General features: G+C 37.9%; 4 protein-coding genes across 5 annotated transcripts; 3 read left to right on the top strand and 1 right to left on the bottom strand.

Moving 5' to 3' along the window:
• The first annotated feature begins 918 nt into the window (after nt 1-918).
• On the top strand, nt 919-1,513 carry LOC111597563. The gene is made up of 2 exons (XM_023312362.2): nt 919-993; nt 1,046-1,513. The coding sequence occupies exons 1-2, from the start codon at nt 919-921 to the stop codon at nt 1,511-1,513; spliced, it is 543 nt and encodes a 180-aa protein (XP_023168130.1).
• A 915-nt stretch (nt 1,514-2,428) lies between these two features.
• On the top strand, nt 2,429-2,911 carry LOC111597562. Its single transcript, XM_023312361.2, has one exon. It carries the CDS (start codon nt 2,429-2,431, stop codon nt 2,909-2,911), a length of 483 nt encoding a protein of 160 aa, XP_023168129.2.
• A 5,154-nt stretch (nt 2,912-8,065) lies between these two features.
• Nucleotides 8,066-9,092, bottom strand: LOC111597528. Of its 2 annotated transcripts, none has more exons than XM_023312304.2 (3): nt 8,900-9,092; nt 8,524-8,838; nt 8,066-8,468 (listed from the first exon to the last, which is right to left on the bottom strand). In XM_023312304.2, the coding sequence occupies exons 1-3, from the start codon at nt 8,963-8,965 to the stop codon at nt 8,208-8,210; spliced, it is 642 nt and encodes a 213-aa protein (XP_023168072.1). In that variant the 5' UTR covers nt 8,966-9,092; the 3' UTR covers nt 8,066-8,207. The 2 variants fall into 2 exon arrangements, with proteins under 2 accessions (XP_023168072.1, XP_023168073.1); XM_023312305.2 differs by having other exon boundaries at nt 8,066-8,423; nt 8,900-9,090.
• Nucleotides 9,093-9,188: 96 nt separating this feature from the next.
• Nucleotides 9,189-9,953, top strand: LOC111597527. The gene is made up of 2 exons (XM_023312303.2): nt 9,189-9,358; nt 9,434-9,953. Exons 1-2 carry the CDS (start codon nt 9,281-9,283, stop codon nt 9,935-9,937), a joined length of 582 nt encoding a protein of 193 aa, XP_023168071.2. The 5' UTR covers nt 9,189-9,280; the 3' UTR covers nt 9,938-9,953.
• The last annotated feature ends 4,254 nt before the right edge of the window (nt 9,954-14,207 follow it).

The following is a 14,207-nucleotide window of genomic DNA, read 5'->3' on the forward strand; positions in this document are numbered from 1 at the left end:
CATTGTTGTCGCTCAGAGCTAGCAGGAATATAAAACACCTGAGCAGTATTTTAATATTCGAAAAGAGAGATCGACATGGCTAAAACTCACTTTGCGAATGTGTGCGGCTTCACAGTTGACCAGTTTTCCAAATAGAACGGAACAGCTATACGATTTATGGGCTTATCAATCGATTTGACAATATATTTAAGAGTGAATCAGCTTAAAGTTATAATGAACAGTTGAAAATGGGCAGAATGCGATCGAATGCTCGAATGCTCGAAATCTTACAATAGATATAACAAATAAAGAATGTAAATTGGAATAAATTGCAAATACCCTTTCTACCCTTGAATCTCCTCTTATTACTCTTTAAACATTTTTACAACATATAGAAAATCTTAATGTATCCGGAAACTTAACTTCAAGGATTTATCTATATTTATATGATATATTTATATGAAATAAATAAATGAATTTCAAAGCACAGATGAGTCTCTGCCCATGTTGATGATTTCGAAAAACGTGTGGATGATGGTCACGCTATATATAATAGGAAGTTAGTTGATTTCGATATTGCATTAAGGCTCCATGTAATTCGCGAAAATTGAAAACCTCATATACGAATGAAAATGATTTTCGAATAATGAGTATGCCGAATCAATAATTTCTTTGTTGAGGTCAATTGTTTCAGGTTAACAAAGCCAATGCATGTGAAAAATTTAACCTAAACATAGTAATCAAGTTAAATCAATGTAAATCTCATTAACAATAAATACCGCAATGTTGAAGCTTATATAAATTCGTAATTAGCTTGGTACAATGAGCTAGATTGTTCTGTGGAAAATCAATTAAAAGTAATTTAGTCAAAACAAAAAGTAATTCCAGTCGGCAGGCTCATAATTCGCAAGTCATTTGAGTATCGAAGTTGATATGAAAATGAACGTATTTCATATTAACGGCATTTCAATCCTTTTGCTATTGTTTTTCGACCGACTGTCCGTCGGGAAAGCTGTGAGTCTCTAATACGAATTCGACGAAATCAAATAACTTACTTACTGTTTAGTCCAGCGTGATCATCCAAGCTGGAGAGTTGAAGTACAATCACAAGTATTTCGAAAACTTCAATATGAGCATCATCAATAATACGGTCAATTTGGACATGATAATCAGAAAGCCTTTAACGCGTGGGTTCAAATCCCATATCGACTTCTCCATCAGCCTGGGCAAATCGAAGCACTACCAAAGCGTCTTTGCCCATATAATAGACGTCTGTGGAGTTGTGACAGCAATTAAGAGCAATATATTCAAGAGCTGGTTCCAGAGCATGTTGGAGAATGGCAACTTCATGTACAACTGCCCAGTGCCCGAGGGCCATTACTTTCTGCGAAACTGGAAGCTAGATTCAAGCCTGGTGCCTCAGTATTTATATGCAGGCGACTATCGTATCAGCTGTCACTTGTTCTTCGGAAAACTAAAGACAAAGCACGAGGACTTTGTGGTGGACCTCATATTCTTTGCACTGCTGAAATAAAATTGAATATGTACTAGATGGTGATTATATTTTAATAAATGGAAATCAAACAACGCCTTATATATATATGTAAATATATATATATAAAAAATAAATAATTATAATTATATATATATAAATATGAATGACCATAGATACTAATAATACTTTGAAATATTTAAATTTATAGATTGCAATTATGTATGTCTCTAATTGCAATCAGAATATATATAGCAATGTATGTAAGCACTGACAGGTAAATGGATGTAAATTTGGATTGATCGAATAACAGTTTAAAGGCAATTATCGTGACCATTCATAATAATACTCATTATTCATAATTAAATAATTGTGGAAAATGTGTAATATTTAGAGAGAAGAGTCAATTTAAGTATAATAAAATCAAGTAATATGTTGTGTAAACCAGTAAAGGCATTATTGGATCAAAAACTTTATGACATTAACGTTAAGAGAGCCATAATGCTAAGAGTCTATACAGCTTATAGCATGCAGTAACAAGTTTTATTTTTAAATTAAAAGAAAAGTTTGACTTACTTATATATAAGCTTGATGCAGTAGAATTGATAGCAAGAGTGCGATAGCACAATATAAATATATTCTTCCAATCAAGCGATCTGCAAGTCGGTCTAGCTCGGGTACTTTCCTGTTATCTATATATCGTATTTCGGGAAGGTTTACTAATATCTCAATAACGCACTGTACCGTATAATTTCAAAATCAATTAAACTGGTATTAAATCCGTGAAAAAAAATACTGCTAAAACTGCTTAAATAGTTCATCAACAAAGGGTACGTAGGCTCCACTCGTAATGCTTTCAAAGACTATTGGACTGTTTATAGCAATCTCTTTTTCCATAACATTTCCCAATGTTTTGGTGCGTACCACAACACACATATTTATCGAAAGTAATCTGAAATGTATCCACAGGCATCTAAAGTGACATTCAAAACCGGAAACTGTACATTCAAGCGCGATGTATTTTCCAATTTCACAGTGCAAATTGTTAACAGTAAGGTTCAAATTGACATACGTGTTATAAGGATACTGGCGGAAGGCCTTAAAGGTCATATAAGCTTCGAAGTTCGAATGTCTAAAAGCAAGTCATATCAACGTGTGTTTCAGCACGATATCAACTATTGTGCACTGCTGAAAGGCTCCCAACAAACAATATATCGTCGCTGGTACAACAGCATGATGAAAACAGGAAACTTCGCTAGGAGCTGCCCCATACAGCCGGGCTATTACTATCTACAGGATTGGCAGTTGAAGGAGGACCTTGTGCCAACCTTTTTATACGTGGGAGATTATCGGATTGCGGGCAGTTTTTACTATGGAAAGTACTACAAAAGAAACGATAAGCTGTTGGTGGAATGTATATTTGAGGCCTTACTGACTTAATTCGAAGCCTACTCACTCTGTAATATATTTATTTTGACATTGAATAAATGAAACAAGAATATTGTTCACAGCTCTTGATTATTTGAAAAATATTTGATAGGCGTGTGTATATGACTCACTTCAAGTCTTTAATTCAAGTCTCTAGCTCTTATAAGTTTTGAGATGGATGCGTCTATACTCAGAGAGATAGAAAGCTAGTTGCCCTGATCCAGACTATATATATATTATGGTAACTGCTACGCCTTTTCCTATTTATTACATACATTTTCCTAGTCCAATGTAGACCAAAATTTCTATATTCTGTGGGGGAGAACAATGTTTAATTTTGAGCTATTGAAGATCTCTCTTTTTGACACCTACCATAATTTTAAAGTTGCATAATATATCACTCGGCCCAAAGCTAAATGTTTAATTTCTATAAGTCGAAAGCTAAGTTTAATTTCTATAGAGAGCTCCAAAATTTCATAGTAAAGTTACTGCAGTTTACTGCAAATAAATAAAAAATTATTACTAATTAAATTTTGCAGGTAGAATAGTTCCTGCAAAAATATATCTTAATTATATGGTCTGGCAATTATTGCGTGGCAAATCTAAAAATATTGATAATATTGATATCTTTATCGTTTTTGAACCGTGAGCGGGTATTAGGCTGCCAGCTACGCCCGACTGCAATGTTCTTACTTACGTATATAATCTATTATATATACTATATATATAATATATATATATTTATATAAATATATTTGATTGATCTCAAACACAATTTCAAAACCATATTGAAATAACTGAAATAGTTTATCACCAAACTCTATGTGGGCCGCATTCGCAATGTTTTCAAAGTTTATTGGACTGTCTATAGCAATTTGCTTTTTGGGAATAATAAACAATATTTTGATAACTTTCCATAAGGATCAAACTGGCTTTATAACCATTCGCTGGTTATAGAGAATCGAGTTCGATTCTTGATACAGGAATAATTTATTTCCAGCAGTACATGTAATACGTTATTTGGAGAGGCTAATTCATTTCTTTTAAAGTGTCAGTTGGTGCTCTAAAGGAGGAAACTTAAACTCAGTTCTTAAAATATTTGTATATTTTTAAGTTAGGCAATTCTATTTATTCTAATCTTTGAGACATGAATATCGAACAGACATGATATACCTATTACGATGAGTAGATTTCAAATTAATTCAGCTTCAAATGTGCATTCCACCAAATGGTTATCGATTATTTTCCAATTGTTTCCATTGTAAACTGTGACTACAACACGATAATCCCCCAAGAAAAAAAATGTTGGCACTAGGTCATCCCTTAATTGCCAACCGTGCATGTAGTAATAACCTGGCTTTATGGGACACCTCGAGGTAAAGTTTCCTGTTTTCATCATGCTGTTGTACCAGCGACGATATATCGTTTGTTGGGCGCCATTGAGCAGTGCACAATAGTTGAGATCGTGCTGAAACACACGTTGATATGATTTGCTTTTCGACACTCGAGCTTCAAAGCTCACATGACACCTTATGCCACCAGTCACCTTCCTTAAGAGGTTTATGTCCGTATCAAGTTTGCCATTAGTAATTTCCACTGTAAAATTGGAGAATACATCGCTGTCAAATGTGGTTTTTCCACTCTTGAAAACCACTTTGGACGCCTGTGAATATCCTTCAGATTACTTTCGTGATCATTGTCGTGATTTCTGAGATATTTACCAAAATATTGTTTCTTATTCCCAACAAACTTATTGCAATAAGCAGTCCAATAGTAATTGACACCATTGTAAGTGCTGCCATTGTACACTTTGTTAATGTAATATTTCAACAATGGCTTTGACATTGAATCACATATCTGATATAATGATTTTTTAATTCACCGGTACTGTGTATATAGAGATATTAGTGGGTAATTATAAACACATAAGAGTGCTCTAGTCGAGCCGGCTCGACTAGGAGATGCCCTGACCCATGCACGCTCTGTCTATTACGCCGTTTCCGCTTAGGCCTCAATATGGACTATACTTTGTAATCTTAATTATGCAATAACTTTTCTTCTAGATTAACTTTTTATGACATCCACATGATTGTGTCAAAGCACATGTCTTTAATATGCTCTGTGATATGGCTTCAAAAATGTGTAAAATATAGGGTATTTTTCAATATTCCATAGCATGGACTTATTAGGTTTTCGTCAATCTCTAGATAATTTTAATAGTAGCCACATAACCCACAACTCTATTTAACTAGTTGCACACATTCATCCAAATTCGTGCATTCTTTTATATTTGAAGAATCGCAATTACGATTGAATTGTGTTTGAATTGTCGCTTCTACTATAGTTTAGATCTGCAATATCTGGTTCCCCCGACTAAAGATTTTTTATTGAATAAAGGTCAATATTGAAGATTAGATGAGTAAAATTATAAATGTGAATTTCTTAAATAAAATTTTTAAATTTATTAATGATATTTATATTTGTTACACAGTGAGTAGACTTCGAACTATATCAATGTCATATCAATCGAACATTCCACTAATTGATTATCCATTCTATTACTCTGCTTTCCATAATAAAAACTGCCCCTAACCCGATAGTCTTTCAAGTATAAATATGAGGGCACCAGATCTTGGTTTAGTTGCCAATCGTGCATATAGTAGTAGCCTGGTCGTATGGGACAGCTTGTGGAAAAATTTCCCAACTTGACCATGGAGAGGAAATACCGACGATAGATTGAGTTCTGGGAGCCTTTGAGCAGCGCACAGTAGTCCATATCGTGCTGTAATACGATCTGATATGTTTTGCTTAAGGACATTCGAGCTTCAAAGCTCATGTGCCCTTTTAAGCCTTTAGTCAGTATTCTTATAACATTCACGTCCAGACTAATTTTATTATTCACAGTTTGCACAGTAAAGGTTGAAAATACATTTCGTTTGAATGTACAATTCTCGTTTTTGAAAATCGCTTTCGATACCTGTCAATATATTTTAGAATACTTTCGTGAACAGAAAAAGCTTTATGTAACATTTACCAATACACAGTTTATTATTCCCAAGAATAACATTGCTAGAAACAGTCCAAAAGTGTTTGAAAACATTGCGAATGCGGCCAACGTAGAGTTTGGTGAGAAACTATTTCAGGTATTTCAATATGTTTTTGTATTGTGTTTGAGATCAGTCAAAGTTGTTTTAAAAGTTAGCGATGCGTGGTATATTGATGTATTTGTATCTCAATATATATAAAAATATATATTATATATAGATATTATTTAAATAAATTATATAAATTTGAATGCTGAAGTCGGGGGCAAGCGTCAGCTTAATACTCGATCAGAATCACACCCATATATATATATATATATATATAGTAATATATTCGCCAACACTCGAGCAGACCCTCAAAGTTGACTGATGATCCCCTCTCATCATCAGCTATAAATAAATCATACTCACTCCCACACACTCAGAGTCCCAAAAACAAAAGATCACATTACACCCTTCTTGTGGGAACTTAACACTCAGCATATTTCTTAGTGACCAATCAGGCCACTTACCCATAACCCAAACAAATCACGCCACTATCAACAAATCCAGCTATAAATGAACTCTAAATCATTAGTCTAGTCCCATTCAGCCTTTAAATGACAGCAAATCTTGATTCCTAGTGTGTTGCATTGCACTCCATTATAAAGAATTAACTTTTTTATTCAAGCATAACGTTAAGCATATGTGTATAATTATATATATAAATATATATATATATATATATATATAATTATATATATATTTTTTTTTTTTTTTTGTTTATTGCTGTTTTTGTTTGCAATCTGTCTTATACTAGACAATAAACAACCGGATGGCTTGGGCTACAATGAGATCAATCCATATATTTATATATATATATTTATATATATTTATATATCAAAATCAATATAAATAGATATGTATTACCAAGTATGAGTATTCTAGACGAGACGGCTAGACTAAGAGATACCCTAAACCCTGTGAATATATTCCAATCATTACACGTTTCTTATATATATACAACATATGCAGGTGGCAGATAAATTCAGCTGATCATGATCAATAATGTATATACTTTATGGAGCCTTATGGAGCCAAAAACAATTATATAAAGTTTTCCCATTTTTAAACAAGCTATGGAAAATATTTAAAACGCAGATCGTTCAGTGTTCAGGGTATCTCCTAGTGAATCACCCCCAACTAGAACTTTCTTAATGTTTTTTGTTGGTTTATATACCAAAATATTACCATTTTAGTAGCATTAATTGAGTTAAAAGTAAAGGTCGAGGCAAAACACTCTCAATTTACCTCAGGTAAGGATGAAGAATATTTTATTTTTCGGCCAATCCATAGTGGAAGTCAATAAGCTCCTAGCCAAATTTGTAGACTCTTATGACATGGAAGATACAGTGTAACAGATACAATCTTAGTAAAGACAGACAGCGATTTAGATGGATCAAAATTGTGAGCAAATAAAGATTCTGGCATATTTGGAATGTGATCTCCATCCGTATAGCAGCATTTGGCAGTCAATAGGTGCAGTTAAGAAGGAATAGTATTTATACATTTTTTGTAGCACTGCGCAATTGCAAAGTCGCGTTTTTATAGCTTCTCCGATGCGTTTAAGTACCGGCAATAGTAAACAGTCAATTGCCCAAATCCTACAGCTCAATACAATTGGTAGTCACATAAATCATATAAAATGCTCACGAAATCAAAGCGGCTGCCACTTGGCAGCCAGAGCGCTTTTAAAATTCGCAAACTGTCAGAGGGAATACAATAAGCACGACGCGAGTCGAAAACATTTCATTGCAAATATATTGAATATTAATTTTTTTGTGTCGCCGTCTATGCCGTGATGGCCCATTCGACGGGGCATTTTAATTCAATTTGTGAAATGGGCAAAAAATATGCTAAATTTGCGTGCTAAAAAATATGAACAATTTTATGACAGCTGACATGATAGATATTCCACGACACTGACAAACCCACATAATTTGAAAGCAATTGTGTGTTCGTATTCGAAAAACAGAGTTGCCCTGAAAATGTAATTATGGAAGATCTAGAAGCGAGTTTGTTGGGGTCTGAAATTCTGTATTAAACATTGGAAAAATCCTCTACACAAATGAAAAATTCAAGATTTAGTTTGCGCAAATTGGCAAATTTATTGCTCATTACTACATTTAGGAATAACTGATAGATAAGTTAAAGAATACCATTGAAACATCGAAAGTGCTGGTTAGATATAGACGCTGGCTAGGTTTCAGTAGTGTGTATTTAGCTTAGGTCGTCTTGGGCAACATGCCGAAGATGCCAGGCTTTAGGTTGTTCACATCCTGGACAACAAAGTCGCCGGCAATGTGGTCGTTCATAAGGAGCGTTCGCTTCTTGCTGGCGTCCAGGTGATGGGCCTCAAAGTGAATGTCGAACTCGACCTCCGGCAGAATGGCCGTGGTTGGATCCTCTGGCCACCAAAACTTATTGATGAAGTAGGAGCCCTGTAATTTGCGTTTAAAGCGTATGTGATGAAATTTGTATCTTCCCTAAAAGACGCCACTGTAGATTGTACGAAAGCCAAAGCATAAGGCTTGGACTCACCTTCGGTATAGGACAGGTGTCAATAATGTTTCCGTACTCGCGAATGAAGCCGTGCACAAATCGACCCACTGGCGATTGGTTGGCAAAGCCCAGGATGCGACAAATGTTGAGGGTGGTATTCAAAGTGCTTGAATAGTAAGGGTCCAGTTTGTTGGTTATGCGCACCTCCAAGTGTATGTCCACATCGTTCAGCGGTTGGTGCACCTCCATGGAGAAATTCATGTGAGGATCCGAGTTGTCGTAGAGCACCTTGTGGCTGACCATTTTTTCCTCACTCCATGTTTTGATCTCCTTGAACTTGGGCCGCATCATTTTCTGGCCAACACAATGCGAGCTGTTAGGGAACATTCTAAATGCGATTTTATAGTTTACTTACCTCAGCCAAGCTGCCGGAGCACAGCACCAGAAGGACTTGCACCACGAGCACACTGTTCAACCACATGATGATTTATGATCTCTGTCAGTTCTCAGCGAAATTTCCGGTATATATAGGGCCAGGCACTCATTAACAAAAATGCAAAAGTAATTTCGGGTTGATGCTATCGAATACAGGGCTTGAATTAAAACGCCTGAATGATTTCAAATGATTTCGAAATAAAAACGTATCAAAAAACACTTAGTTGACTCTGTTTGCCATGACAAGAGACTTCGTAATGGTCAAAGCAATTTGGTCTCTATTGATGCCTGACCCCTTAATTCGCCTATAGTATGACTTATGCATAATTATATAAAATTGCCAGTTTGTAATTGAACCAAGATGAGTGCAGAGTTAAACCGAAGATTTCTTGCGCTGGCACTTATGCTGATACTAAGCCACCACAGGGCACATGGCTGGGTAAGTTGTTGAAGTTGTGATCCTGTGATCTGGCAGCTTAATAATAGTGTTTGTATCGCTTTCTTCTCTTTTCAGCGTTCCTTTAAAATTGTCTTTGGACGCTTCGAATACGAAGCCAATGCTAAGCTGATGGATGTGAAAATCGAATTGCAAAACAATAGCAAAAGTTCGCTCAATGTCGTTGTCAATACCTTGGAGATTTTGGACAATGTTGAAGTAGCGAGCAGGGTTTCTTTGGAAACGGAGCCGGGTAACTATACCAACCTCATCAGCAGAAACGTGAACTTCTGCAAGATGTTGATGGAACGCAACGTGGATCCATTGGCCCGATCCATATACCAGGACATGCAGCGATATGGCAAGTTTTTCAAGGAGTGCCCCATACAAAAGGGCACCTACTCGCTACACGACTACGTTCTGGATGAGGAATTGCTGCCCAGCTTTTTACCTGAGACCAACTTCAAAACGAGCATACGCTTATTCAAGCCTAATAGTGAGCAGATATTCAAGGGCTTGTTCTATGGACGCATTGACAAGTCGAAGGGCTTCAACAATCTTAAAATGTTTAGTATGGGTTAATTGACATTGAGAGAGAGAGGGAGAGATAGAGAGAGTTTAATGTTTTGTTGTGTGTGCTCTTATGTATTAAACGCTCAATAAAGGTGTCTTGAATGCTATAAATTTGTCAACACTTCGTACTTCAATTTAAATTATAGTCATCATGCAATATGTGTACAATATCTTTCAGTTCTGTTCGAGTCGCTATCGCTGTCCCTGTCTCGTGAGTGCTCTGTTTGCCAGATTTTAGTATGCAAAATGGCTTTTGTCGCACAATTGACGTCATTGTCGGCTCTGAGGCGTCATCGTCATTGGGTAGTCGGACGCGTTGTCCTCACCAGCCAGTTCATCAGCCCGATAGCTGAATGCTGCGGGAACAGAGTCACCTCCATTGTCACGTGTTTGCCTGCTCGACTGCGAAATTCGCATGTTTACCCGACGGTGACAAGCTGTCTGCAGGCAGCGAATTGATGACGCTGATAATAGCCATCGTCGACGGTAGACAGAGGCGAAGACGACGACGAAGACGTAGACGGAGATGGAGACGTAGCCACAGGCCAAGGCGGTGGTGATGATGTGCCCCGATGAGAAACAGACGACAATGATTTAGAGCGATTGTAGCAGCATGTCATGTGTGCTGGAGGTTTGAAGCACTCGTGTGTTGATTGGACTGATATCGTTAGGAGCATATAAATTATAGGGTTAGCGGCATCTTGTTTTCTCTATATAACATACATACATAGACACTGCCGACGACGACGAGAGTTCTTATTAACTAATGCAGTTAGCCAGTATCTGATCTTAAAAGCTTCTCATTATTCATGCAGCATTACATTGTTGTTAGGCAGGCCACGTAATGGAGCCTACGAGCGAGATATAAAGAAATTCTCGAAAACTTTGCCGGCTCTTTACAAAACATAATAAAAACTTGCGAATAGTTGACAGCTTTTCTCTCTTTCTTAGCAAATTTTTGTTGAATTCGTTTCAGAAAAGAGGCAAAAAGTCAAGAGACCGTGGAGACCATTGCAGCGGGGCGAGGGCTACAGAAGGGTCTCTACTGCTAGGTTCTACACTTTGTGTAATTAAGGATGCGCTGCACATCGTTTTAAACCAAAAGTCGTTGACAGCAGTAATGTCACGTTAAGTCTCGTGAGTCAGCAGCCGACAGAGCGAAAAAATATATAAATCTATCTAAGCTCACGGGTAACCGCATAAAGACGGCTATAAATTGTTGCAAAGGCTTCGAAGAGTGCAATAACTTAGAAAATTACGAATTCCCATACAAACACGCGCACACACTTTTTGTATATATATATTATTCTTTTTATTCATCAAAGTTTATTTTAATTGCGGCCAGTTCAGCCTTAACTTGAATAATGGATGGGCGGCATTTGCCTCTGATCCATAGTAATGCCCAGATCTACTCTGTCTGGAATTTGTATTTGGTTCGCAGTTGATTGCCTTGAAGTTTTATTATTATTTTCGTAGTTATTATACTTTGATACAATAGCGAAATCATGGCTCTTATAGAGAAATTCGCAGTACTGTCCCATATATCATCCTATAAGTACTTTATCGGTAATTTATCTTTCTTTTATACTTGCAAACCTTATAGCAGCATTGTCATTTGATTAGTGTAAAATTAAATAATAGTATTTTGTTCACCCATTTTTTAAGTTTTTATTTTATTCCGGGCCACAAGGACATGTGATAAAAAAAGCTAAAAAATGTAAATTGTATAAATGGTTAACCGAATGATGTCATTTACGTGGGGCTTAACTTGTCCAAGTGAAATTTATTTGAAAATGTTAATTTTTGGTTTACCCAGTGGACGACTGAAATTGATATAGAAAAAGTAGAGGGTATATAGGTTTGATGCATCTGTATGTAACAGACGCAGGAAACTATGCGCAAGCGAGGGAAGTAAAATTAGAAGTATAAGTATAAGTATAAGTATAAGTATAAGTATAAGTATAAGTATACGTATAAAGTCTAAGTACAAAGTAAAAGTCAAAAGTATAAGTAACAGTACAAGTCTCCGTATCCGTATAAGCTCATACGTTCATTCCGTCTAAGTCTCCGTATCCCGTCTCCGTCCTCCGTCTCCGTCGACGGCTCTCGTCTCCGTCTCCGTCTCCGTCCTCCGTCTCCCGTCTACGTCTCCGTGCTCCGTCTACGTCTCCGATCTCATCGTCTCCGTCTCCGTCTCCGTCTCACGTCTACGTATCCGTCCTACCGTCTCCAGTCTCCGTTCTCCGTCTCCGTCTCCGTCCTCCGTCTACCGGATCTCCGTCTCCGTCCTCCGTCCTCCGTCTCCGTCTAACGTCTCCGTCTCCCGTCTCGGTCATCAGTCTCGTCTCCGTCTCAGTCTCCGTCTCCGGTATCCAGTATCCGTCTCCGTCTCGTTCTCCCGTCTCGCTCCCGTCGCCGTCTCCGTCTCCCGTCTCCGTCTCCGTCTCCGTCTCCTTCTCCGTCTCCGTATCCGTCCTCCGTCTCCGTCTCCGTCTCACAGTCTCCGTCTCGTCCTCGTCTCCTCCTCCGTCTCCGTTCTACGTCTCCGTCTCACTTCGCCGTCGCCGTCTCCCTTCTACGTTCTCCGTATCCGTCTCCGTCTCCGTCCCAGTCTCCGTCCTCGCGTTCGCCGTCCTCCGTCTCCGTTCCGTCTCCGTCTCCGTCTCCGTCCTCCCGTCTCCGTCTCCGTTCCTCGTCCTCAGTTCCGTATCCTCTCCGTCTCCGTCTCCAGTCGCCGTCGCCGTCGCCGTCGCCGTCGCGTCCCCCGGCGCGTCGCCGTCGCCGTACCCTCTCGTCGCCGTCTCCGTGTCCGGCCCCCTGTTGCGCTCCCCTTCATTATTTATTTTCTATTCGTTACTGTCATTTCACCGGCTTTTATTGAATTTATGCTTATAGCAAACGAAAAATTTTCAATCGATCCAGATCCAGTTTCATGGTAATCGTATCAAGCCACATATTATATAAGAATTGCTGCTGCAGGTCTAACTGATCTATTTATTGAAACATAAATAGTGTTATAAATAGATCATTAAATCAGCATTAAAAGTGGAGCAGTTCACTTTTCTATGATCATTAAATTCATCTCACATACGTTCAAGAAGAGCCTAACATTTGCTCGACTGCGAAATACTCTATTTTTGTGATATGCAGAGCTAAGTAAAGATGGAAGAAGAACCTTGCAACATGAGGCCTTGGTATATATGCCTTAAACTTATTTGAGTTTTGTCGGGGCGTAGAGTTTAATATAGGTCGATCTATAAAGGAGACTCAAGCAGAAGTTGTATTATCTTCGCTAAATAAAGTTTGACATGGGCCGATATTAAACGAACCCAATATGCCTGGCTTAGCTTGCGAGCATGGCATACACATCTGTGCCTGAAATCCGTCTATAAATGGCGATTAAATAAAGTCCCAATTGGAATTCCCAAATATAAATAATGTGAGCTTTAGCAAAAGCAAAACTAAACGGAGAATACTTAAGAGAACCGGATCAGTGGGACCCGGCTCAAAATGGATTTGTAAGCAAATAAGTAGGGGACAAGTAAAAATTGAAGAAACGGCAAAATGTGGGTTATACATACAAATTGGGTGGACATGAGATATTCTATCTACATATATTCTTTATAAGGCACGTGACTGGCAGAGGCAACAACTGTAAGTCGAATTAAAGAGTTTAATGCAGTGACATTTACAATTATGTTTGCCAGTAGCCAGTAGCCAGTAGCCAGTAGCCAGTAGCCAGTTGCCAGTAGCTGATTTATTGAGAGCCACGCCCAGTTATGATGAGTTTATTGAACTGGCAATGCGGTGTGTTATGATTAGATCATATTTTCAAATTATTGGCAAAACGCAGCTAAGCAGCAGCACTTCTAAGTGTTCAAATTTCGGCTATACTTCTTGCATTCTAATGCGAATCTGATGCTCAGACCGTAACCTCGAGGCCCGACGTGGATGTGGCTGGGTTCTGTGGCTTATCACTGCCCGGGTCTTTTTAATTTGCATACCGTTCAAGTTTTTCGCAGACTTTATTTGCAGTCAAAATCGCAATCGCAATCGCAAACGCAATCGCAATCGCATTCGCACCGCATGTGATGTTAGCATAATAATTTTTGTCACATAATTGAAGAGCTGGCAAATGCAAATGCCTTGGGGCGGGAAAAGCAATGAGAAAGGCGAAAGGGTGTTAGCTCCGTTTATAGTCAAACTCGGTCGCTGTTCATCGGTATCCACAATTACATATAAAACGACATATATATACATACTTATATATATATATATA

This window comes from Drosophila hydei, unplaced genomic scaffold (assembly GCF_003285905.1).
Source record: "Drosophila hydei strain 15085-1641.00,03,60 unplaced genomic scaffold, DhydRS2 tig00000001-arrow-pilon, whole genome shotgun sequence".
Taxonomy (NCBI): Eukaryota; Metazoa; Arthropoda; class Insecta; order Diptera; family Drosophilidae; genus Drosophila; species Drosophila hydei.

What these genes read in the sequence shown, in the direction of transcription:
- LOC111597563 (XM_023312362.2), top strand. Translation starts at nt 919, where the DNA reads ATGAACGTATTTCATATTAACGGCATTTCAATCCTTTTGCTATTGTTT. An exon ending in GACTGTCCGTCGGGAAAGCT is followed by an intron (nt 994 to 1,045) that starts GTGAGTCTCTAA and finishes CTTACTGTTTAG; the next exon opens with TCCAGCGTGATCATCCAAGC.
- LOC111597562 (XM_023312361.2), top strand. Translation starts at nt 2,429, where the DNA reads ATGTATCCACAGGCATCTAAAGTGACATTCAAAACCGGAAACTGTACA.
- LOC111597528 (XM_023312304.2), bottom strand. Translation starts at nt 8,965, where the DNA reads ATGTGGTTGAACAGTGTGCTCGTGGTGCAAGTCCTTCTGGTGCTGTGC. An exon ending in GCTCCGGCAGCTTGGCTGAG is followed by an intron (nt 8,839 to 8,899) that starts GTAAGTAAACTA and finishes TGTGTTGGCCAG; the next exon opens with AAAATGATGCGGCCCAAGTT. An exon ending in ACACCTGTCCTATACCGAAG is followed by an intron (nt 8,469 to 8,523) that starts GTGAGTCCAAGC and finishes GGCGTCTTTTAG; the next exon opens with GGAAGATACAAATTTCATCA.
- LOC111597527 (XM_023312303.2), top strand. Translation starts at nt 9,281, where the DNA reads ATGAGTGCAGAGTTAAACCGAAGATTTCTTGCGCTGGCACTTATGCTG. An exon ending in ACCACAGGGCACATGGCTGG is followed by an intron (nt 9,359 to 9,433) that starts GTAAGTTGTTGA and finishes TTCTCTTTTCAG; the next exon opens with CGTTCCTTTAAAATTGTCTT.